Genomic DNA, 26329 nt, shown 5'->3' with positions numbered 1-26329 from the left:
AGTGCAATCTCCCCTCACCAGCCAGAAAACCTCTCATCACCCAAAGTGCAGCACCTGGGACAAGACAAGGAACACCATCCCTCTCTCTGCTGCCCAGTATATCCTTTTTAAAGAATACAAAATGTCAAATACATAATAACAAAGAAATAAAGCAGATACTGTCCATCACACCACTTCCTTCAGTCATCATTGAGCCTTCAGAATAGAAATGGAGCTTGATGCATAATAATATAACAATGCCCAGTGTCACTGAAGCCATCTCTAGCAGAAGGGCTCAGCTGGCAAAAAGATTCCACTTGCTGAGAGTGGTTCCACATGATGAAAACATAGATGTGTGCCTAAGTCCTGGTACACTCAGCCTTAATTTAGCTTTTATAGGTTCATAAAATATAGGAGGCCATTGTGACTGCCTCCTCTGAGCTCTTGATTTCAAACACAGTAGAGACTTCTGAGATTTGCCTTTGCAAAAGAAATTTAACTTTGTTATAAAGGTTAGCAACGAGAGCGCATAAACCACTTTCTTCATAGTCTATCAGGTGTTTAATTGTTATTGCTAGAAGGAAAACTACTAAGCTGAACTTCCTAACCTCACATTCTGACTAGATAAGCTCATTAATTTTCATCTGCAAGATCAACAAGACTACAACTGTGACATCTTTTCATATCTCCTCATATCTCTCTCTTTCTTTAAACCTACACATTGATCAAACCCACTTCTCAGATTTGTCACTGATGAGCTGAATAGACTCAGTTTCTTAAAATTTCCATCATCAGGATTTCTTTAGGTCCTTGGATCAATTTTTTGTCTCTCCCTTGAAGTCCTTCAAATGTTTACACATTCTCCTTCCTCTGGACTAGGATTTCTTATACTAGTCTCACCATAAAAAAGCATGGTCAAGAATGGCTCCAGACTTTTAGTTAACATATCCCTTAATATATGGTAAAGAATCATATTAGTTTTGTGTTTGCTTTTTTTTTTTCTTTAAATTGCAAAATTGAACTGGGAGTGTATAATAGTGGTTTTATTTGATGGCTGTTGATGGCTAACTATAATGGTCTACTGGTCAGATCTCTTATGAACACAGGTGACAATGAACTGATTTTTGGAAGAATATCTCCATATTAAACACCAGGTTTTGATTATTTCTTTTATATAGTGTAAGTGTGATAACTTTACATGATAATATGTTAAATACCTTAGAGAATACTTCACAGCAATAAAATTACTTCTATCGCTCAGAGCTATAATTCTGACCAAAAAAAACCATAACAAAAACACTTAAGATATGATTTCCATGAAGAGACGCTGTTAGGTATTATTATATTTTCAGCCTCCAGGTTTTTGTTGATGATAGTTCCAAATTAACAAGCCCATTATTTTACTGAGAATCAGTCACAGGCTGTTTTATGGGTCACTGGGCCAATCTTTTTAATGATAACTATTTGACTTGCATTGACATTCTTTCACTTGTTTGGAATTTTTCCTGATTTTGAAGATTTATTATAAACTAATAGGAGAAAACGCCTTATGCAGCTCATTCTCTTGGATTACTAGTTTCCAAGTCTGCTGATTTGAAAATGCTTAATTTTAGCAGGTGTTGTCTCACATCCATCTTTAAAACAGATCATAATTTTTTCTTAATTTTACGCCGTCACAAGGCACTGATGCTTGCTATTTCCAAATATAGACTCAAAACAGCTGTTGAATGTTAATGTATAACTGCTTATTATCTCACTCTTTTTGATGAAACTATGCCTGCCTACAGGTTAATTTTGTTGCTTTTAGTGCTAAAAAATGCTTTTAATCTCATTGATCATTGACCATTAATTGATGACTTCAAGCTTTTATTAAGCACTGACATTCTTCCCATTCTCTATAAAAATCTTCTAGCTACTTCATCAGTGCTTTCTCATCTTTTGCTTCATTTTCTTTTTTGCTCTTTGAGATTTGGAGCATAACATAGCATATCGCAGAACAAATCTAAATAATTTATTTCCCTAGGCAGAATCCTAACTAGATTAAATTTTGGTGAAGTCTTCTTTTATAGTTCCAAGTACCTACATTTCCAGTACCTGTATGCTGTTTGTAGACAGTGTGCTCAGATCACCAGTTTTGCACATTTGCCACAGTCTGTATCAGTGTTTGTGTCCTCTTTCATAGAATCATAGAATCGTTTAGGTTGGAAAAGACCCTGAAGATCATCAAGCCCAACAGTAAACCTAGCACTACCAAGTCCACCACTAAACCATGTCCCCAAGCACCACATCTACCCGTCTTTTAAATACCTCCAGGGATGGGGACTCAACCACTGCCCTGGGCAGCCTGGTCCAATGCTTGATAACCCTTTCAGTGAAGAAATTTTTCCTAGTATCCAACCTAAACCTCCCCTGGCGCAACTTGAGGCCATTTCCTCTCATCCTATCACTTGTTACTTGGGAGAAGAGACCAACCCCCACCTCGCTTCAACCTTCTTTCAGGTAGTTGTAGAGAGCAATAAGGTCTCCCCTCAGCCTCCTCTTCTCCAGGCTAAACAACCCCAGTTCCCTCAGCTGCTCCTCATAAGACTTGTGCTCTAGACCCTTCACCAGCTTTGTTGCCCTTCTTTGGACACGCTCCAGCACCTCTATGTCCTTCTTGTAGTGAAGGGCCCAAAACTGAACACAGTATTCAAGGTGCGGCCTCACCAGTGCCGAGTACAGGGGGACGATCGCTTCCCTAGTCCTGCTGGCCACACTATTCCTGATACAAGCCAGGATGCTGTTGGCCTTTTTGGCCACCTGGGCACACTGCTGGGTCATGTTCAGGCGGCTGTCAACCAACATCCCCAGGTCTTTTTCCACTGGGCAGCTGTCCAGCCACTCTTCCCCAAGCCTGTAGCGCTGCATGGGGTTGTTGTGACGCAAGTGCAGGACCCAGCACTGAGCCTTGTTGAACCTCATACAGTTGGCCTTGGGCCATTGATCCAGCCTGTCCACGTGCCTCTGTAGAGCTTTCCTACCCTCCAGCAGACCAACACTCCCAGCCAAATGAAGTTGAAATCTCCTCAGTTTTGGTGCAAGAAATTATGATTAAAGCCTGTCTTTAGATGGACTACAAAAGGAATGGAATTCCTACTGTAGGTGGGAAGTCTTAGTAGGATTTTTGTTTCTGATTGCTTGAGAAATCCAGCAAGATGTCACAGCCTGCAGTCATTTCTCTCTTCACGGGCAAGCAGACAAGCTCCTAGGGAGTGTTTTGTCTCGGTGAGATCTGGGGACAGTCACACATGGCTACCAGTATCCCATACTTGGATTTTTTGCCTGTAGGCTTTGAGAAGATATGATTATGTGTTACCTATGTGTCTGTAATAGATGAAATGGCCTTGACATAAAATCCTCAGGCCTTTTAAGATGTTGATTTTTAACTTTTAGTCATACACTGTATCCTCTGCTTCATGAATATTTTCATTCTAACACTTAGCTGTGTTATCATCTTATAGATGATCTCTTGTGCATCAGCTTTACTTAGTTTTCAGAGTCATCTTTTCCAGCTTGCAACTGATTATAGGAATATATAGTTGTAAATGAAAACAGGGTAAACTTGACATGTCAGTCTTTGCTGTATTGCCCACGCTGAAAATGAAGACATTCCCTTTACCTAAAGTCACTTTGGATACCTACTGAAGGTAGACCCTTTGAGATCTCTCAGCTGCTTGAAGAGTATAAATTCTGTCTGTTAAACCACAGCATTTAAAGATGGGTCCCTTCTCTCTTTTTTTTCTCATCCTATTTTCGTATTTAGGAACTTAAAGGGAACACTTCCTGGAGTCCCTGAGATGTAACATCAAGCAATCATGAAGAAGTTATAACAAATCATTATTGGAGCCTTCCTACTGCTGTTTTCCCTTGCTGACTAGGCTGTGTCTTCTACTTGAATACATTTTAAGTATTTGCAGTTGGCCATGGTTAGCAAGTGTGACTAGAAAGATATTTTAGGACTACCTCTGAGTCATTCCATAGTGTTTTTTCATAGTTTGTTGACTGAGCAATTTCTAACGCTAGTAGAAAGAGCATGAGAGGATGTAGACCACTGTAAATATCTACTTCACTTAAAAAAAATGCAATTAGGCAACAATTACACAAGTGCTGAGTTCAACAAGCAGCTGAAACCTGATTCAAAGGCAGGATATCACCTTTAAATAGGAGTCAAAGCCCAGGTCATATCCATTGCAATAATGTTTCCAATTAACCTAATTTGATTAGGCACCGGACATCGCCATCACCCTGTAAAGTAAAGCTGAAATGGCACTTCTGTACATTTTGAAAAAGTATTGCCTGAAGGGGCAGTCAGCTATGAAGACTGTGTGAAGTTTTGGCTACTGCTAGCTGCAAAACAGCAGCCTTCTCATTACTCTATGTCAGGGAATCTGCAGTTCTTTGCAAATTTCAGCTTGATCTATATACTATAAAGTGCTGTAGACCTTGTTTACAAAATCAAGCTTTAAAATGTCGGCATTTTCATTTCTGTCATTCCAATTTACAACACCATCAAAACTAAATGTGTTTTTTTAAGGCAGTTATGTTAATACCCACAACAACTTTCCCTTTTTAGAATGATTATGCACTTTTACTGAAATAGACTGAGTGCTGGCACATCAATAGCATTGATATTGGAGTAAATCTATGATCAAACTGAGGAAAAGTGTGAATTTTTAGAAAAATATTTAATCAATAGCTGAAAAATCAATCCAAGTATAGTCATTAGCATTCTTTGTCATTTTTAATTAAATGAAATTCTATCCTATTTTTAATGTTACAAGCTGCCATTATTGGTAGCTGGATTAATTCTCTTAAAGCTAAGTAGAACCATTTTATACCACCTGAAAATGTAATCCAGTATGTTCTTCTGAAATGTATATATGTTGTTGCTCTTCATTTCCTTCTAAGATGGTTTAATAATGTGAAACAGGATTTTTTTTTTTTCAGTGAAATACCTATAGCTAATCCAAAATAGGATGTAGGCATGTTAGTTCAGAAAAATCTCTATCTAGGTGAGACAGATGGAATTCTATAAAATGGAACAGCTCAAGGAACTGATGCCTGGGAGCAGTTAGGCCTGTTAGGGTGACGAATCATTAGCAAATGGCATCAAAGGCTTGATCAGCAATACAGAATTTTGCAGCTGCTGCATAACCACACAGCTGCCTTGGTCCCTTTTTGATCTTGAGGTTCCCTGTACATCTGAATAGTCTAATTCTGGGCATGTCTTGAACAGCCTGGTTTTGACAGCAAGGACAGACCAGCACCGGAGTCTGGGAGTGAAGATGTTTCCCTCTCTCTCTGTCATAAGCATTTGCACTGGTGAGCAAGATAAACGAGAGAGAGAGAGAGAGAGAGAGAGAGAGAGGGAGATATACATACATACTTGCCCACATACAAATGTAAAATACACACCAGAAAGATCAGATGTCATAAGAAATGTCACCACTGCCTGGATCTTCACTTAAAACAGAGCAGGAAATGGAACACTTCTGCCTACTTGATGCAATAAGCTCAGAAGCAGTACAATCAGATTCAGCCCCATCCTCTGCCTAAAGCAATTTAAGCCAAGTTCTCTCATGTCCAGTGCTCTAACCACCATGCAATAGTCTATTTTAGGTAAGAATGTCCTCAGCTCCTTCTGAAGCTGAGCCAGAATGCAACAAAAAATTCATAATGCATTGAGTGAAAAGGTGAGACAATACATGTTCATAAAGGAGCTCTGCATCCTTATGGGTAGAGCGTTCATCTGAAAAAAACAAGCTCTTTGTTCCAGCCTCTTAACCATTTCTGTATCTTGCCTTAGAAACAGGTTTTGTTGCTGCTAAAATCCAGCTGTCACTCAATAATGAATGTGCTGCTGTTCTGTCTACCCTGTTTAGAAAAAACTGTTCCCAGCACTGAAAAAGTGAGACCGGTTACTTGCTCCTCACCATTCACCTTAACGGGACATCAAGCCTTTCCCTTCCTGACTTGTTCACCTCAGCAAGGGTGAATAATAGACTCTAAACAAGACCACTAATATACTAAAATAAGCAAGCACAGGCAGGCATCTGCATTCCTCATTTTCCTAAAAGCCAAAAGAAAAATGCAACATTATACTTACATGAATACAAAGGGAAAAAATGAAAAGTGCAGGAATACCTGTAGTAATGGTACCTCTTCCTTTGTTGAAAGTACATATATAACAACAGGAACAGTGCTAAATATAGCTATACAGGTTTTCAGCAAAAAAATGAAAAAGTCTTTACACAGTATGTGAATGAAGCTGCATCGACACAGATGGCTCAGCCTGTTTGCCCACAGACTTCCAAGCTCTAACCCACAGAATTTCTTAGTTTCTTCACAAAGCTTTTTGGAACCTTTAAAACCATAACCTGTGTACAGCATTGCAGCTTTTCCATTTTGCCACTCTGCATTGAAGCTCAATGGAGACTTTATGTTCTGTGTTCCTCGGCCCATTTATCCCTGGTGATGCTGCATCAAAGAGCATGATGGTGTTGATTTAACCACTTAGTTTTCAACAGCTTTCAGTGGAAGGATCTTGTTACATTAAAATTTTCAACTAAGAAAAAGGCCCTTTTAAACAATTTAAATAAGGCTGAGGTCCATAGTTCAGAAGTCAAACATTGCAGAATCCTTCGCTAAGAGCTGCCAAGAGGAAGTCAACATCGTGACCTCAGTGATGTTCTTTGATGAATTTGAGCTTTGAAGCAGTAGCACAAAAGTGGAAAGCTGTGAAGCAGATGACAGGTGTACTGTCAAAAAGTATAAAAGTGCTTTAGGTTTGGGAGTTTTTTGTGTCGTTTCCCCCCCCCCCCCCTTAGAAATCAAAGGTAATAAAAAGGCAAGAGGAGTATAATTCCTCTCTTTCTTTTTTTGCATTTTGATTTTGATGGCAGCTTATTTTTCAGTAGTGCCAGTAAAAGCCTATGTATTACAACTGCCACAGTAGAGAGGCAGTATAGCTGGTAGTATAAGCCATAAAAATTCTGGAGGACAAACAGAACACAGAAAATATTTGTCCATAGCTTTAAACAATCCCCAGCTTGTTTGTGTTTGGTTTCTATGGCCATTGTGCATCTCCCCTTCTGACACTTTCTTCATGATGGGATTCCTAGAGGAATCCTGATCTTTTCATCAAGTCCTTGGCCACCCTTGACCTCCTGTACTCTCCCTGCACTCACTTCTGCCAAATTTTATCCTTAAAAAAAAAATCAGCAAGAACAATTTATTTTCTATTTCTTTCCTTTCAATTCCATTTAATGAAAGCAGCTCAGAGTGACCTGAAAAGCTTCAGCAGTTGCCAGACTTCTCAGATCACAGCCATTGTTCTCATTAATGTAAGTGGCGTGTGATGAAATGGGAGAAGGAATGAAAGGCTGCACTCGGGGCAGGCTCTAGCCTCAGCCTGTCGTCACTTTTCCTTTCTGAATCATAAATATGATTTTTGGAGGACTCACACATGGCTTCCTAAAGGTTCAAGTCTGCTTAAAAAGCTAAAAGGACAGCTTCCAAGAAGAAATGCAACTTTTCTCAGAATAAAGGGAGTAGAATGACTGAGAAAGAAACTTTACATAAATAATAAAAAGATAAAAATGGAGTAGCTCCTCAGCACTCCTTAATTGCCACAGTTTCATTGCTTTTCATTGGAGTATGATAAATTATACCTGCTAGCAATCTACTTCAATACATACACTTTCCATACAGAATTAGGAGGGAAGTCACAGAAATCTAAAAAATTAATAATAACCTGTTAACTTTTCAAAGACCAAAAGTCAACTGAAGGAAGAGGAATTCAGCTAAGGTTGTGTTTTACCAGGAAAAAACAAGTTTGAAGCTCCTCCATTAAAGCCAGTTGAAAGGTTTTGACCACCTTGAAATGGATAACTTTATACAGTCAGATAAGCTTTTGTCTGGTAGGATGTTTTTAATGTCTTTCATGTGTTAACCCATTATACATTAATTAAAGTACCTAGTGCAAGAATCAATTCAAAAGGATTCTCTCCAGGCTATCTGCACTGAAAGCTGGCTTTACCTAGCAGTGGGGCATTTAGAGATTCACCTCAGAGAGAGCGTTAGCCTTTTACTTGTTGAAATGTACTCAATTCCTTTGAACAGTACAGGTAGTAAATGTTGAAAAATACCGTAGCTGGCTAGAAAGGCAGAAGAAGAAACAAGAGCTTATTATTCCTATGTAAAAAGGTGTCAACATTCTTTAAGTGCTACCTAGGCTTAATTCAGTGCTGTTACAATATGTCTTTTTTGGCCGAATGTTATTTAGTTCATACCTGCTTTTTCCATAAGTCAACAACTTTATGCAGAAGTTCATCATCTTCTCTTGGTCCTGGATTGGTGATCAAAAAATCTATATCGTGGCCAATCTTCTTACCCCTAGAAGCAATAAATAACAAGAAGACTAAAAGAGTTAAGCTCCTGTTGAATTTCACAGTACTTTTGAAGACAATATTTTTGCTGCATTATAAAAAGAGTTTGCATAAAGTGATAGCATAAAGTGATAGCAATGTTCCTTGAAACATAATCAAAATGGAATCTTCTATTTCTTTTATCAGGTCTGTCAGTGTTCTTTGTTAAGCAATAATTTAAGCTTTTTGATGTATTTTCTCTATTGTTCAACTAGATACTGCAGATCCATTTGGTGATGTTACATCTCTCTCTTTCTTCCCCTTAAGTCCCAGAAAAGAAGGTTTCAGTTGCCTTTGGACAAAAAGCATAATCAAAATATTGTAGTACTTATTATGAATCCAGTGCAGTAAGAGCAGATAAACTTGCCAGTCTGACTGCTGCAGGCTTAAATGTTCTTCTTTAGCTTTTGATAGACACTTTAATGAACAAAATTGTGATTATGAAAAATTTTATTGTTTCTTTTAAAGGTATACATAAAATCTCTCAGTATTTTACATTTCTTCTCTTTTAAAATATAACAATGCTTTTTTGCAGAGATTGAGCTTGATTTTTTTGAGAACTGTTCAGCCTTAATGTGACTAAAGCTTATTTATTACACCCACCAAGGATTTAAATATTAAATCCATATGCACAAAGTTTATTTGTAAATGTTCTTAATGAAAAATGATGTCATAACCTCTTGTTTTTCTTCATTTAAGTCTAAGCATTCAGCTTGCCTTTCATCCACTTACCAAATGTGTTAAACCTAAGTCAGATTAAGATGTAGCTATCATTGGAGAACAGGAAAAAGCATGCTATCAGACTGTTTCCCTTCAGAATTATAAAATGTTTGAGAACATCTGAAAACTTATCTTAGAATGCAATTCATCTGAGGATTGCAGAAGTAATACAAAGTTTTCATTTTGGTCTAAATACTGCAGCAGGAACTGCATACATATCTATTTATTGGCTGTAATCAGGCCAGACTAAGGAGAAAGGAGCAGAAGAGATTTCTGCAACTAGGTGCAGTATGTAGGAGGTGGAGTAAGCACCCGAAATCTGAAGTAGTGGCACCTAAGTGTAGCACATCTCCAAATCTTTTTCATGTATTCATGGGAAAAGTCTGCTCTTGCTGATGTTCACAAGGGTACATGATGTTATAGCTCAGGCGCGTTTCAGTTCAACACTGCGTCCAGTATTCAGAGAACTTGTAAATTGCTATACAAGCAGTGAAAATGGGAACAAAACAAAATATTTGCTTTTTTGTACTTAGTGAAATAGTTCATTCTCTTAGTGCATAAAACTGAATCTGATTTCTTAAACTTGGAAATTTGTAGGAACAGAACTGATTGGCAGACATGTCAACTGCCATTTGCGTGACAGGAAATCATCTAACTGATGGATAGTTGAACAGCGTTAGCAGCAAGATGTAAGGAAATGAAAATCTAGGTTTTACATTTGACAAGCAGTCTAACTCACTACAATGCAACTATTGTGCCGCGTCTGCAGCAAAGTCAAAACTGCTTGAACAGGTGGAAATGATTTCAAAAGAAGTTTCAAACAAAGCATCAGTCTAGGCTTAGAAACCGAACAGCAATTCAACCTCAAGAAGTTAAAAAACATTTAGTATTCCATGTAACGCTTTGAGTTATTTTGTAGGATGACATTCATTATCTCTCAAATTACCATAATAATCCAAAGCTCTTACATAGCACTTTTTACTTACATGTCTCAAAATGTTTTTTTCAAAGGGAAGGAATTTACTATTCCTATCTTAGAGATGCAGAAAGTGGCATAAGAAAACTTGCCTAAAATTATTAAAAGAAAAAAATCAAAGGAAGAAATAGGAAGGTGATGGAATTGGGAGCTGATTCCCAATTCTTTCTCTGGTACTGAACACTATTATTTTTACTGCACACTATATATTTTAGGTTAACCACATCTACAAAATCCTGCATCAATCCAGCCATAAAATCCCAAGAAATCCAAGCTGTTTCACTGGCCATCTATTTCCCAAGACAGAGAGCATTTCTTGAAATACTTTTTATTTGTGGAGTTAGCATGTTTAAACCTCGTATAAAAGCACACAATATAAAATCATTGTTATTGTCAGAGTTATATTTCAGCTTCTCTTTGAACTAATTCACATTGGATTAATTTCTGACTGAATTTGTCAGGCTGTTACTGGAACATTTAGTCTAATTTCCACTAGCACTCTTTACCAAATAACGTATTTCATCCTAGAAAAATTTATTACCTTCCTTAAAATAGCAAAACAATCTAGTAAATTAAAAAAGATGTATAATATATAGTGCTCATGGATTGTAAATCATGCAAAAAGATGCAGTAAAGTGCACACAGATTCAGACCATCAGTCTATTGAAGCTGAAGGGAACATGACCATTGATTTCAGCAGAGCAGGGCTTTCCACATATACATATTTATATATGTTTATATATTTGTATGTGTGTGTATACAAACATACAACCGTGGGTATTCATAAAATTACATAAAGGCACATAGGACGGGATAGTGCCAAGTTGCTCTGTCTCCAGCTCAGAAGTACATAAACGTGTGTATTTGCTTATCAACAATTAACCCTATATGCACATCAACAGTTCATTGAAGCTGAAGGTAACTATATACCCAAAGATATAATACAGGACTTGATTATATACAAGTTAAACACCATGGTGCCAGACATCTGGTCTTCAAACTGGATATGAAAACCCAGAATTCATCACCTGATTAAGTGCCTCAGAGATGAAACCTCAATCTCTTGTTCATTCCTGAATCTTGCCAAGGGGAACGCTGCAGGCTACAGTCTTTTTCAAACCGCATCCCATTCAAGAAAACAGATTCCTTACACAGGGTTACAGATGGGCTCCACAATGATCTAGAGACTGAAGGGGATTAACTAAGCATGATTTACTTAAAATGAAAACAAACACTTTGTTTGAAAAACAAACACCAAATTGATGCTATCAGTGCCTGGTTTTGTTTTACATTTGGTAGCCATGATTGGTGCAGTGATTCCTCACCTTTTTATTGCCTTATTTTTCTTAAGCATATTGGCAATGTTCCTGCATCACAGGAAGCATCTCCTCAGTCTCCTCTCCTTCTGCCTTCCACTGGGGTACAGTTCCAGGACCAGAGTTCACAGACAGCTTTTGGGTCCATGCCAGTGTCCACAGGTTATTTACTTACTTGTTACTAGCTACTGGATTAAAACCACTCATCCAGGAAGGAAAACGCCGTTTGATGTTTTCACAGCCAAGTTATTTGTCATCCACTGGCTGTTAAGTACAAAATACAGATCCAGTGCTTCGTGCAGGGAGCAGAGTTTTAAGAGTTTTCCTCTCTAAACAGGCATCCTAGTCAGTACGCTACATCACACTATCTCCTCCTGGCTCTACAAATCTCCCATTTTATACTGCCGGGTGGCATAAATCCACCCAGGCTAGTGATTTTAGCAGGGTAATGGATGGTGGGAGATGTAGGGATTTGATTCTGGCATGACACTGCCTATGTACTCTAATCACAAGGCTTTTATATAAAATTTGAGTACTATTTTTTAAAATAAAACCAGCTGCAATGACATTTTAGAAAAAACAACATACAGCCTCTTAATGTGTACGAGGCTTGCTCAGAGCTTGTCTATTTTCTAGGCCTCCTGTGAAATGAGAGTGATAATCTGTCTAGTTTCTAGATTCTACCTGGGCATAAGCAGGATCTGGGAAATTATTTGATTATACATGGAAATGCTGGGGCTGTTATGAAGCAAAAGCATAGCTGCCCCTAGGAGCAGAGCAATCAGGGACATGACTGGGGAGTTCAGGTTTGAACAGGAAAGGACATGGATAAATTTTGGATTTGCTATTCAGACTGGCTTACGTCTTCTTTTTCTTTTCTTTAAATCTAAACCTAAATCCTTGTTGGGGTGGAGCTATAAGAAAACCAGCACCTTGCAGAACTGAAATTGCAGCTTAGGTTTTGTCCTAATAATTTATTCAAGCCTGAAGACTATAAAAGACAGAGCACTGTTAATTAACTCTGTTAAATTCTTGGCTGACTAAACTTATATTTATAAACGTATAAAGCTGGTAAGTGTTTCTTAGTAGTCAATTAATCATCTTTAAGGTTGTTGGAATTTTCTTTTTTGCTGTTATTGTTTTAATAAAAGATCTAGATTCCAAGTCATCAAACATAACTATCATTATTACTAAAACTTAAATATATGAATGTATAGCAAAGGATAATCATATCATCTTACATCTGCATGATTAGACATTTTAGAGCAGTATGTGTGCAGAGTATTTTGAAATCCCACAATATTATATAATGGCTAAGCCATATCAATGACAATTCTGATAAAATGACTTTAGTTGAGGAAAGATGGACTGACATTTCTCTACCACTCACAAAACTTCACTAGGGGAGGAGCTTAAACCACTTTTTTTCAGCAATGAGTTATGTGTCAAAACCCTGAAAACCATTTAGCAATCTTTGTGCTTATACAGAGTTCAAGTGGATACAGAAGATGATACTGTATTTCCACGTGTGTGCTTACATTAGGTAAAACTGCAAGCTTTTCTTAACCTTGCAAGCCCTTAAAGCGCGTGAAATACAAAGTGAACATAAACAGCCTATGTTTATAAGAGTAACTGCGTTTCCTGCTCAGGCATATTTCTAGGAAATATAAGCATCAAAGTAAAATCACAGACAGCACAATACCTTTGGATGGATTTGTCCTAAAAATTATTTATTATTACCTTTACTATTGACATTGTACCATGTATAGAAATATTACTCACTTCTCGGTGCTGCCGAAATATGCTGTGCTTTGCCTTCTAATCAAGAAAAGGCTTTTCTCCTTTGAAATGTTGTGGTCTAAGTCCTAGATTTGTTCACCACCATCTTCTCTATCAACTCCCTTCAGTTGTGAGGGTCCTTCTCCAAGAGCAAGCTCTTTCTTCAGCTATGGTCAGATGTATCCAAGTCTGCCATTACTCACAATACATACACACAGCCCTGTATTTTCCAGCTAAGCTTGCTGTACTGTAGTTTTTCTTCACTGGCTTCCTCTATCTCCAGTTTTCTTTCAGGTCTTTATAATTTTGCCCTACAATATGATTCCTCCCTTTTTTTTTTTTTTCCACAATACAGATAATTTCTTTTTAAAAATATTTTATGCTCTACTGCAGTGACATTCTCACTCCTGTCTGCTTAGCATTCAGAGACCGTGGGAATGATAAAGAGGAATACACAGATCTAGGTATTTTTTTGTTTCCCTGGAATTCTTTCCTAGCTTGATTTTACAGGCTCTGTATTAGATTTTTTTTTTCTTCTTGGGTGCACCTCACTTTTACTCTTTCTCACTGGCAGCTCTTTAAAACGTACCTGTTAGTTTTCAAGTTCCTAGAATTGTATTCTGATAGACATAAAAGTTTTCTCTCATTTGTCAATCCAACCGTTTCCCTGCTGTGGAATAAACCAGAATGAATAGGATAAATCCTTGGATAAAAGTCTTCTGTGAAGTCCTTCAAACCATTAAAGTGATTAACTGAATGGCTTACCTCCAGTACTAGATGATCATAAAAATTACTTCTGACTTTAAAACCTTGAACGCTGTACTAGATTGGTCTTTAGTTTATTTAGGTTATTTTGTAACAGGTTGCTGCGATGTTTTGCTTTACAGCCTGCATTTTTGTGTTTTCAGAAGTTCACACCTCATTCAAAGTGGGATTATAATAGTTTTTACAAATCCTTCTCAGGCAAAACTCTGACTTCACTTCTGTGTGAAAACAGTTCTCAGGTTGAATGATTTACCTCAGATCTGTCCTTGTTGGCTAAATAACAAATGATTTGCCTGACTCCTGATTAGAAATGCAAAGCGAACTTTGCTTTGTTGGCAAGAAATTCTGGACCAGGAACGCAACTTAGTGTCAGGCTTTCCAGGGCAGTCTAAAATACTCTTTCTTCACAGCTGTCATGTTCTGTAATTCAATTGACTCTCAAAAATCATCTTAGGAAGGGCACTTAAACACTCTTTTTGGGAAAGAAGGTACTTAATACTCAGAAGAAGAAAAATGTTTTCAATAGCTGCTCAGAAAGATCATCAGAGATGACTGTGGCCCATTGGCTCTGCACTCTCAGAGCCTGTACTGGAGACAAGCTGGCCAACTGGTAGTTCTGTTTCTCAAAAAACAAATGGAAATTTCCAATTAATTTGGTGGTTTTGGTTTTTTTTTTTTTTCATTTTGTAACAGTCACAACATAGCCAAGTCTCCATTTATTAAGCAAATCCTATCCATTCCTTATTCAGACAAAATTCTCGTTGGCTAAATGATAGCATTGTAAGTGTTGAATGAGGTTGCATGTGTGCTTAATCCTTCAGTGTTTACACACGCATACTGAACTTTACACATGAGAACACTGCCACTGATATTGGAGACATTAATCACTTGCATGAAGTCAGCCATACATATTTAAGAACCTGGAAGACTAACAACTATCAGGTGTTCGTTTCCAATGTCTGATCAACTATATTAAATAATAAAGAAGTACAAATTTATGTGGGGTTGCTGGAACGAAGCAAATTAATTGTATATCATTTTTTTTCAAATCATACGCTCATTTGACTGCCACAAAATATAACATAATGAAGTGGGGACAAATAATGGAGAAGAGAAGCAGACTTGGCATAGACATTTCAGGCTTCTTTCTATTGGACTGAACCTTTTATTCCTGTTAAAACTGTGGGAAAATATTCATTGTGGAAGAAGGCATATCAACTCTTAAACATTGCATATTGGCTAATGTTCTCAGTTAATCTGCTTGATGAAACTGGATTGTATTTACTAAAACAACACATTTATGATAATATTAATATTCAGATTTGGCAGATTGAAATGGTTTTAAAAAATGTTAATGGATGTTTTAACCATATAATTTGCAGTCTTTACAATGAATAAGAAAAAACCTATAGCAGCGAAATAGCTTCCTGAGAATGATTGCTATCAGGAAAAGACAGTGAAAAAAATCAGGCCATCAGGAATTCCTATGCAACCAATATTCACCATAAAACTGGTAAGATTTCTAAACTCTCACTTTCCTGACCATTTTATTATAAAGTTGCATTTTGATACGGAAAGCTGGGAAAATCATTAAAAGTAATCTCAGACCAGAACTACATGGAGTGGGCCCTAGATAGCATGTGGAGAGTGTGCACAAAATATCAGAGGATATAACTCTCCCTTCCTTCCAAAGAGCTCAGATTAAAAGTAATCCAGCTGAAATTCATTTGTATAGCAAGCTGGATACTAGCTAAAATGCTGAAAGCTGGTATAAAAAAATGACAAGTCCTTTGTTTGTGGAAAGAAATACGGGAATTTGTTACATGTTAAATTAAGTGTCATCTTCTCTGCATTCTTCTTTTGGGAAATGCAGGGAGAACAGCTTCTAGACAGACATCCCCAAGTGATTTGAAAATATGTGAGGCCATTTGAATATTTCCTTGAATATAGATGAGCAATATGCATAAACATCTAGGAAGACCAAATGCAATTGCTGAAGTGATTACTGTGTGGCGGTGGAAAAGGGATTAAATGTTGCAGAAGATTACACATAGCTGAAGGAATGGACAAATTGTGACATAGCACAATGAACTTCTGTTTAAGCGGCAAAGAGAAAAGTCGGATAAGTAGCAGAATCAGTCCTTTTAGTTATAGCAAACAAATAATTTATAAGTACCATAAAATGCATGTTCCTCAGGGAAAACCCTAGTAGCCTCAGTGTGCATGCATAATCAAACATATAATTACAGCTATAATCAAACATGCACACACATGTATACATAGTTCAAAGATTTCTTTCTGACTATTCTGATATTGATGCTATGTTTTTACTCCAGGGACATATCCTCTACGCTGGGTCTGGTTTAACTCCCTCTGTACTGGCAATGTAGAACTATTATTTGACATCAGTTGAGTTTAACCAAATAGAAGTGGCACGGTAGTTCTGTCTTTAATAACCGCAGTCCTGATTAAGGTACCTCTACTACCTGTCTCCCACCAGCATGTGCCTTCTCAGAAGAGGAACAGAAATTTTTATTCCAAATCCCAGGCAGTCTGCATGCTTGTGGACTTGCTTGTTAAGCAGTCTTTGCTGAGACCTTGAACAAGAGATGGACAATTTCTTACAGCCAGATATTAAAATAATTCTGAGTTACTGTCACTCAAACTATGAAGAACTACAACTTTTTCTTGTATAAACCCCATTGTAAAGAGAAAAAAATCTTTACACTGGAAGTACTGGAGCATGACAGTGCTACAACTATTACATAGAAGGTAAAATCCTGGACTGTTTAACAGCCAGGAGAAAAACTCCATTGATTGCAAAGTAGTCACAGATTTCATTCAGCCAAGAATAATTCTTGGCTGTAATACTACAGATTTTCAAAACCTTGTTCCATAATATTCCATATTCAGGTATAAGTTACAAGCAGTTTAATAAAATGTAAATGTAAAGTAGACCCATAAGTAAAATTCTTAGAATATTTTGCCTGAGTGAATTTACAGAATTCAGAATTTAATCAGAAATTAATTATTTCAGCACACTTTCTTCTGACCTTTTTTCAGGTCTGAACTCTGGACCTAGAGTAACTGGCTTTATTGGCTCAAAAGGACATTGACCTTTGCTAGGTATATAATTAGTACACTGACAGGAAAGAACAAGGCACTTTCCAAGAAAATTAACAGAACCATATCTGTGCAAAGGTTTCTGCAACAGCGATTTCATGCTGAAGGATTTTGTTGAATGGAAGAAATTATAGTGTTTGCAACATTCTCATTTCATTTGCAACAAGAACTGGGTAGTAGCTAAAAAGTAAGTTAGAAAATTTTCTTATTTGTGACAGAAAGGGTTTTCCAAATTACAATAAAATGCTGTAACATTTATTTGAAGTTATTTCCTCAGAAACTCTCAATTACATATTCTGATCAATGCTGTAAAGAGTATTAACAGTCTAAGTAGCAGCATAATACTATACCAGTCCATTACTATCATAAATGACCAGCTAAACCCTGTACACCACACATAAGCTGTTCTTCAAATCACTGTCAGCTTTAGCTCAGCAGTATTCCTTAATATTCAAGTCAGCTCCACATTTTCAAAACAACATTTAGATTCAACAGTGTCAATGCAATAGTGGTTCACATACATATAGAGTAGGTAGCAAGAAAATAAGCAATCGCTGAACTGCAAAAGCAGCTCAACCAAAGTTAACAATCCAAAAACACTGACACACAGAAAGCAGAGACAGCAGAATGCAAAAAGTAACTGTTCACAAGCCTGACTCACACTGTGCAATGATTACTTTGTCAGCAGAGGCAGAGTGGAAGAGGGAACGTTCAGCCAGAATGAACTAGAGGCACTCAAACGTGCCCAACTCTAGTACCAGCTTCACCTGCTCTCTAGGTGAATGATCTTTGTACCTCCACCTTAAACATGACAAATACCTAATATTGATGAGGGTGCCAGAAGCAAGATACCATTTTATAGTTCATCAAATCAGATAGCCAGAAGGCTCATCTATACCATTTATCACATGAAAACATACTAAGCTTCCCAAAGGTTATAGTTTTTGGAATCACAGATTGCTCTATTCCAGAATTGAAACTTAGGGAAGCCTTCCATTGCAGGACTGGGCTGGTAAATAGGAAGAGAGAGCTGTATAGATTATCAGGTTATTTTATGCAACAGATGATTACAAATTCTAAATCATAATTTTGTTCATGGTTATTAAAAAACTAATAACCAAGAAGGCTCCTCCCGACCTTACCTTGCAAGTACCTATGGCAGGTGTCATTTTTTATTTCACCCTGAGTGAATGAATCCCAACATGGTCCATATATGCAGTCAGTCCCTGCTTTTCAAAAATAAAGTAACATGCCTGAAGTAACAAGGAAAACAATCAAGCAAGATCTGATCAGGGCTCTGTGGAAGACAGATATGGGTATGGGAATATCTGGCTTCTTGGCATAATTTCTGCTCTTCTGGTTTGTTATTTGAATTAGATCCTAGCTGCCTTTGAAGGCAGTTTGTCACTGGTGGTTCTCATCCAGTGTCAAAATTCATTGTCTTTTCTTTCTAATGCCACATAGGTGGTTATGCACTATAAAATACCTGTTAGAGATGAGAAGTGCCAGTGTGGGAAAATACTTGCACAAACATTTTGTAGCTGGCCTCTGATTTTAGTGCCCAGCATTTCAGTCACCGTACTGGACTTGGTTTGCACAAGCTGATAAAAACTGAGTTGAATGTTTCTGGAAATCTAAACCCAAAATAACTGAAATGTTTTATTCCATATCAAAGGAAATTCTGGAATTCCTGTCCCCTGAGGATTAATTCTTCCCTGACTGTACATCACAGGGCTATTTTGGGGCATAATTAATATCTGTGAGATGGTTTAATAGGATGCTGATTAATGTCTGAAATAGCAATAATCAAATTGAATTAACTGAAATAAATTCTGCCACCAGCAAAGACAATTAAAATTAAAGCTGAATTAATGATACATTTAACTGAAAAGATACTATACAGTTATGAGAGATACTCTGACTCATTTTGAGGCAATTTGTGGGTAAAAAATAATTGCTGTTGTAGCTTTGTCTGCAGAATTACTTTTCCCACTGATTTAAGAATAAAATAATTTTAGATCACTCTGTCTCCAAAACGAAAACATAGTGAAAACTGAACCAGTGTTCTCCTGGGCATGTATAAATCAGGCTTCTAACAAAGGTTTGAATTGCCAAAGGTAGCATATAGCAGCTTCTTCACCTAGCCAAGTAACTCAACATAAACCCAGCTGAACTACATAAGTATTTGGCAAAGATTCACAGGTGTCTTCTCTGGAAGAGGTGCTGGAGGGTGGACACTTCATTAAAATGCTAGTTTTCTTGCCCAGCGTAACACTAGTTCTAATTCACCAAGGGCAGAACTCATTTTCCATAGCTGTGGAAGCTATGTATTTTATTTCTGAAGTTATTCCAACTCTGCAATGAAGTAGCAATGGAAAAATCCCTTTCCCTTCAGGAGCAGAAGCTTTACTTATAAGGCATGGGGAATATAGCTTTAATATTGGCTACACAAAACAAGCACTTTTGGCTTCTCATTTATTCAGCAGGATATCACTGCTACAGAGCATCAGTAGCTGGCATTCAAGGGGACTTTTAGGGAAACACCTAACAATGCAGAGAATGCATTACTTAAAAGATCTTTCTTGTATCAAGTCAGGAAAAGAATTGTCACCTGGTGCAGCAGAAGGGATCACATCTCTGGATATTTCTGAGAGTTATGCTCTGAGAGTGAAAATCACTGAAGTGAGGAGAACCAGTGAGAAACCTGTGCAATACCACTTAAATCTTACTTAAAATCTAATTTCACCCTCAGTGACTACATCGCCTCAAAAAAGTATAGTGATGCGTGCCATTCACCTAGTTTCTCATTAAATACACTTTCAAAGACCTAGCGTATGTCATGCTGTGCTTGACTGTGTGTGTCTTATGACCCAAGAAAAACGTAGACACTGTTTCTCAGAGTACAAGACACCTGGGTACTCCTCTTCATGTTGTGCTAATGTCTTTTTTCAATCTTTGCTTTAACAGATATTTGATGTTACTTTAATGCAATAAGAAGAAAAGATAAATCAGAAAATGGTTATTCAACTCAAGAACTTGCTAAATTTAAAGTTATCCACTGATCTTATAAAGCTCTATTAGATTATTTGCATTAAAAATTATTTAATGGGTTAAAAATATTATAACGCAAAATGTTGAAGATTTATTTCCCTGCCTTGTGAAAGGAATGAATGGTGAATGGTTTGTTTATATATTGGCTTCTGTGGGCTTGTAGCCAAATGGTTATTTCAAAGCATATTCAGTTTGTAATAAATCTGCATGAGTATTCTTTTATACACGGGTATCTAAGAAAAACATTATGTTGTGGAACATCATGAAAAATTTAATGGAAGTCAAAATTTTAAGATCTGATTAAAAAAAAAAAAACTTGAGCAGAAAACATTATTCCACAAACAAAAACATTACAAACAATCTGATTGTCCTATTTTTGTACGTACTATCTTGAGGACTACCTATTACTCACATGCTGAAATGAATTCCTTCAACCTTAACTCAACTTAAGAGCTGTTAAAAAACAAAAAAATAAATTCTGAAAAACAGTTACAAATTTAAATTTCAACAAAATTTATTCCACACTATTAAAATTGTTTATAAAACTAGTCCTCTACCAGCCTGGTTTCTACTGAGACAGCAAAATAGGATAATGGCCATGTAAGAATTTAGTCACCTACTTCTTAATTAGAAAATATGGCTGTCTCTATGTATTATAATAGTTGTACTGCCTAGGTGGCATTATTGTCTTCCAGCTTTCTGTAACACAAATGCCTGAATGTGGCTGTCACCAATTATACCCCAATATTGAATATTTATCCCTTTTTGGCTTGCACACAAGAAAACTTTTTGCTACTAACAGCTCTAGGCTTTCTGAATTCTATATTTGAAGTAAGTTCACTATTCCATCAACCAAAACAAAACTATGCTTAAGCTTTGAATCACTGAGTGCTGTCTCAATTTCATGTAAATAATGCAACTGTACCTGGAAGCTGTCTATATAATTTCAAGCTTTTAAAGCTTATGAAATGTACCATACCAATCTGTCACAGTTTTATTTAAAGTCATGAAATACATTGCTGAAGTTTTGCTTTTGCTGTCTTGGCAAATCCTTTAAATTACACTCCATTCCAATCAAGCATTTCAAATTACATCATAGAAACTTCCTGCATACATAAATTTTGCCAAGTGCCAATCAATGGCGAAGCAAAACCTCTTCAATGCTGTTTGAAAAAGATATACACCCCAATGAGTACTGATGTGGATTTGGGATCTCGTATATTCAGTTGAAATGTAGGTAAATGTAAGTATGCAGATGATACTTTAGTCTTAAAACATCTAACTAGTTTTGCCTGTGTAAACTCTACTGTCAGCATATTCTATGATAACATGGAGCAAGCTTTCTCACTCTTAAGAAACAGTCTGTATGATAGTGGTACAGTATCTTTAGTTACCAGAAATTCTAAAATTTTAATTATTCTGAAATCTGCAGGAAAAAAAGAACGTATTCCAATATGTAGTAAGTACTGAAGAATCAAGTTTGACTGGAGAGAAGGTACATTTTTATTATTTATAAGAGCAAGCCTCTCCGACTAGACCTACTCAGACATCCTGAAATACCTAGTCTCTTTTGGCCTAATTCAAAGGCTTAACAAAGACTTTAGAATTATTCAAACTGAGAGACAGGTAAATTCAACTACCTCTACTTATGAAGAATACAACAAAGAGATCAGTGCACTCAAAAATACCAGATGTTTCAGTGAACTCTCAGAAAGTATGATGAACTTTGGAAAAAAAAACAAAGAAAAAAAAAAAGGTTAAGAAAATTACCTCTCCCTCTATCCAACAATAAAACAATATGAGATGATGAAAGGAGAAGGTTAAGGTTTTTAGGACTTCTGTCTGACTTCTTTGGAGGTAGTTGGTGACCGGCGCTTTTCAGGACAGGCTACCACAAACTGGGAGAAAGCTGGACCCTTTGAGATCTGGGTTAATCATTATATATAGATATTCCTCTGATTCAAGACAAATTCAGGTGCTGTGTCCACCTTCTGGTGGTGTTCTGCCAGAGAATGAAGTTTGCCATTATGAAGTATTTAGATGGAGTAATCAAGAGCTGGCTACAGATTATACGTGTACTCCAAATGCCTAAAGGTGGAACTGAATGGTTGAAATGCATTTACGTTCTGGATTTGTAAGTCAGAAAGCTTTCCAGTCTTTTGTTTCCATCTCAGCTGGTACATAATCTATTCAGGCGCCACATTTCAAACAGCATTAGCTGCAAACCAAAACCTCAGCTAAGCGAGTTATATATTGCTAGAACAATAACCTCGTGATCTCTTCAACATTATTAATAACACAGCAGAGAAAACAGAAAGGTCAGCTGCGTTCAAATTATTTACTGAAATAAGTAGACAACAGTCTGCATTATTAATTATGAAAGCTGTATATTTTAAAAAATGCTTTTATGAAGCTATTTGTCACACATTTTTTAAACTAGAAAAAATTATTTTGCAACTAAGGCAGTTTCCATTTACTAGTTCAGATTTTATTGTCCAAGAGAGAATTGTTTGGTTCAGAATTATATTTCTATTCTTCTTACTCAGAGTCTCATTAATATATATAAGCTAATATTTAAGATATGATATTTTATTTTGAAAGAAGAAAGAAAAAGGTATTTTTCTATGCTGACACTATAACAAAATTAACAAATAGCTATATAGAAACAGTTTTTGCTGTATTGAAGCTTTCTGGTGGTAGATTGAAAATGTGCATTCAATCCCAGTCCATTTTAATTCTCTCTAGCTAATTCTCTTGAGAGTTTCAAATGGATTATTCCTTTGTCATATCCCTTTGTCACAGAAACTTCCATCAAAATGTTCTTTTCCTGCATGTCTACTTTGGCATTTCCAAAAATCAAAACACTAGCTTTAAACAATTTAAAAGACAATATTAATGTTCATGCCAGGAAGGAAATGTACATTTTCAGAATGTCTGAATGTTATTATATGTTCAGCCTGGGTTTCACTTACTTGGCAGTGATGGGACAATCTGTAGAATCAACCTACCATAAAAATAAAGGTTTCTATTTGCTTCCTGTTCAGCTGTACTGGAAGTTATATAAACATGACAGTTTTTCTATTAAAATTCCTTGAACTGAGAAATAGATTGCTTGCATACACTGAAGAAAAAAAAAAAAAAAAAAAGACATCCCCCCCAAATTCTAACATAAAATAGGATTAAGACTTCAGTTTGAGCTGGTGGTGTGACGGTGCAAGTAACTGTTCATGCATTTGGGTAACAACGACATGAGAAGCTGATTTATGAAGTTGAACTTTCTGGCATTTTGTGGCAATATGTATAATTCTACTTCAGTTGTGATTACTTTAAGATATTTTATTACTCTATTCCATCTAATGGAATATAATATCTGCTAATTTCAAATTAAACAGTTGCGTGGTTGCTAGCACACAGCTGCAGGATGGTGAGTTCGAGCCTAGCCTTTTTACGAAGGCACTAAAGTTTTACTCAGGTACTTCTGAAAAAATTATGCACAGTTTAAACTTCAAGCATGTGTACAATCTGTTTAGTTTTAATGACATTGCTCACTCACTCAAATTTTTAGAGTGAACTCTTAAGTCTTTCCATGATTGGGCTGACATATGGGCTTTCCATAACTACACTTGCGTATCCCTACTGCGGGTAAGGTGGCTGGGAATTTTACAGAAGCATAATCTAGAGAAAATGAGATTGCTCTCTTTTGAGACCTAATTTGGATTGTGTAATCTACTAATTTTGCCTAAAGGAAGAAGACATTACTCTTAACCTACGGGATACGTTTAGAAAACTAGACTTTTACAGAGAAAATAATATTTACTGTTAAAATGAACATATTTTACACCAGAATTATGAAATACAACAACTATGTCTGTTTTGCGATCCGTTTTCAAACACAAATTGAAATTCAAAACTTGTCTACTTGGTTAAATCAGTGTTTTGCCAAGATAGCTATGTTGTGTAAAATCACACTGTTAGCCAGCAGTTTCCTGGAGCTGAAACAGTTACATCCTTTGGGCCAATACAAGTTATTCCATTTGAGAAAATCATTTAAACTATACTGGCAAAGGAAGACTGCATCTCCACAGGGAAAGTCTGCCAATATATTCTACAAGTATAAGAATACCAGAAAATCCTTTTAAAGTGTAGACAAGCCTGTCATTAAATCTATCTCCTACCTTAAGTAAATCTCTCCATAGTGAAATCTTGTTACTCTCCTTTACAAAATTCCCTTGCTCTGCTTCAAGACATGGTCCTCCATCAGTCTAAGGAACTCATGAAGTTGGCTTAGCTGATTTAATCCTAAATTGAAAACTTCCCTGGTTATTATTAACCAACTTCCTTAATTCCCAAACCATGGCAAGGAGATACTCTGTTGGAGAATTGAAATTTTGAATATTCTCTCTGTGCCCTTTTTCCTGATCCAGGTATTGTAAAGCTTTAGTCATGTATTTTCAGAGAGTCTCTCAAAGAACCAGTCATGTCATATTTCTCTAAACTCTTGTTCTGATTTCTTTTTGAATATAATCTTGACTTTTGAACCTGCATTGTTGTGTGACCTCAGGTAATGGGGCATTTTAAGGGCATCTTCATTGTAGCTACGTATTTTTATTTTTTAGCTGAAATGTGAAGATGCATTTTCTGGGTCACCATTTCTTGCCAGTTCAAATTCTCAAACAATCAGATGAAAGTATCCTTCTCTTTTGTCATGATTCAGCTGAAATGAACGTCAAGGCTCCCACTAACCTCTTAGCTAGAATGTACCAATTGGTTGTTCACATTTCATTTACATTTGAATGGTGGAGATATGTTCTACATTTACTAAGTCTGGATGTAGTACTATTTATGGTAGTGATACAAATGCATACTATAATATCAACACCGAGACATTTCATAAGCAACAATGTTCAATGAGGATATTATTACTAACACAAACAAACTAGGTGCAACTGGACACAGTAACCTCTGCAACAAGATCAAATAACCAGGAATGTTTGCTGTGTTTACCCATTAGAATTGTGTCTAAGTGTAAGATATGCCAAGATAAAAGGCAAATTTTCTGCAGTCTTTGATCATTACTATAACATACAGAATGTAAGGTTGTTAATTTATGAAGTAATATGAGTTTATAAACATGGATGTGAGAAGAGGGCATCCATAACATTTCAATGATTTTTTTTGCTGCTGTTGTTCTCCAAGATAGTCCCTAGTAGTATCACAGAACAACTGTCATAGCTTATGATTATAACTGAGTCTATCTTATCAGGTTTTGCTGCTATTTAATGCTGATTTTCCATTCTTCAAAAAGATTGCCTGAAACATTTCCATCCAACTCTCCCACAGCATAGCAACAATCCATAATAAATTCCACCATTCCTAAACTGAAAGCTACTAAAAGGACTACTTCTGGCTATATCTTGTAATTCAGGCATTTCCTACATGATTTATTTTAACCTTTTTAATCTTTTCCTTGTTATCTGACATGTAGAAAATGTCCTGTCTGACTCACATCCTAACAAAAAAAAAAATTAGCCAGCAGTTACCTCCTCATTATCATGTCCCCACACCACTAGCATGATCATGTCACACTTAATTAAAATGTTATGGTTACTCTGGCTCACAGGGATCTGCAAAAGTACCCTCTGATTGCTCTAAGCATAATACAAGGTCACCAATGTTTGCAGTTTTTCTCATTATTATCTGCCAGGAAAACGTCATTCATTGCTTGTGCTGTCAACCATCTTTACAGCAAGTAACTAGCCTATAATAAACTTTGACTTCTGCTAAAGAGTAAATCAGCAATGAGTAAACTCTGCTATAAATATCCGGTTTTCAAGCCAGCTTTCTAGGAATAAAACCATGGTACAAGTGATGCAGTATATTACATATTGTAATTAGAACTGTTCTTTAATCTCTTGACTCTAAACAACAGGCATTTAATCCTGCAAGCCCTGACTGTCTGGTATATGAGCCTACAAAATCTCTTTTGCAAACAGTGAACCACAGAATAATAGTGTTCATCTTAGTAACTGCTCACTAATAGAGAGCAAAATCTTCAGAACAACTTCATCTCTGGCATAGATGTCCTGAAACACTTATGAGTAAAACATACTAACAAACAAAATTATCTTGCTATATGAATAGTAACAAATATAATA

The 26329-nt window shown here is 36.5% G+C and overlaps 1 protein-coding gene across 3 annotated transcripts in view; it reads right to left on the bottom strand.

The window, feature by feature from the left end:
- Positions 1-26329, bottom strand: part of DNTT (DNA nucleotidylexotransferase) — a 95888-nt gene that overhangs the window by 28652 nt on the left and 40907 nt on the right. For all 3 annotated transcript variants that reach the window (XM_087766061.1, XM_087766062.1, XM_087766063.1), the window contains one exon: positions 8310-8412. In XM_087766061.1, the coding sequence (XP_087622187.1) occupies positions 8310-8412 (103 nt within the window). The remainder of the gene's footprint in view (positions 1-8309; positions 8413-26329) is intronic.

Source organism: Nipponia nippon, unplaced genomic scaffold (assembly GCF_047370975.1).
Source record: "Nipponia nippon isolate SJK-2023a ecotype South Korea unplaced genomic scaffold, ASM4737097v1 scaffold_3, whole genome shotgun sequence".
NCBI classification, from domain to species: domain Eukaryota; kingdom Metazoa; phylum Chordata; class Aves; order Pelecaniformes; family Threskiornithidae; genus Nipponia; species Nipponia nippon.
Note: the sequence above shows the minus strand (reverse complement) of the source record. Positions and strands in the feature narration are given on the sequence as shown.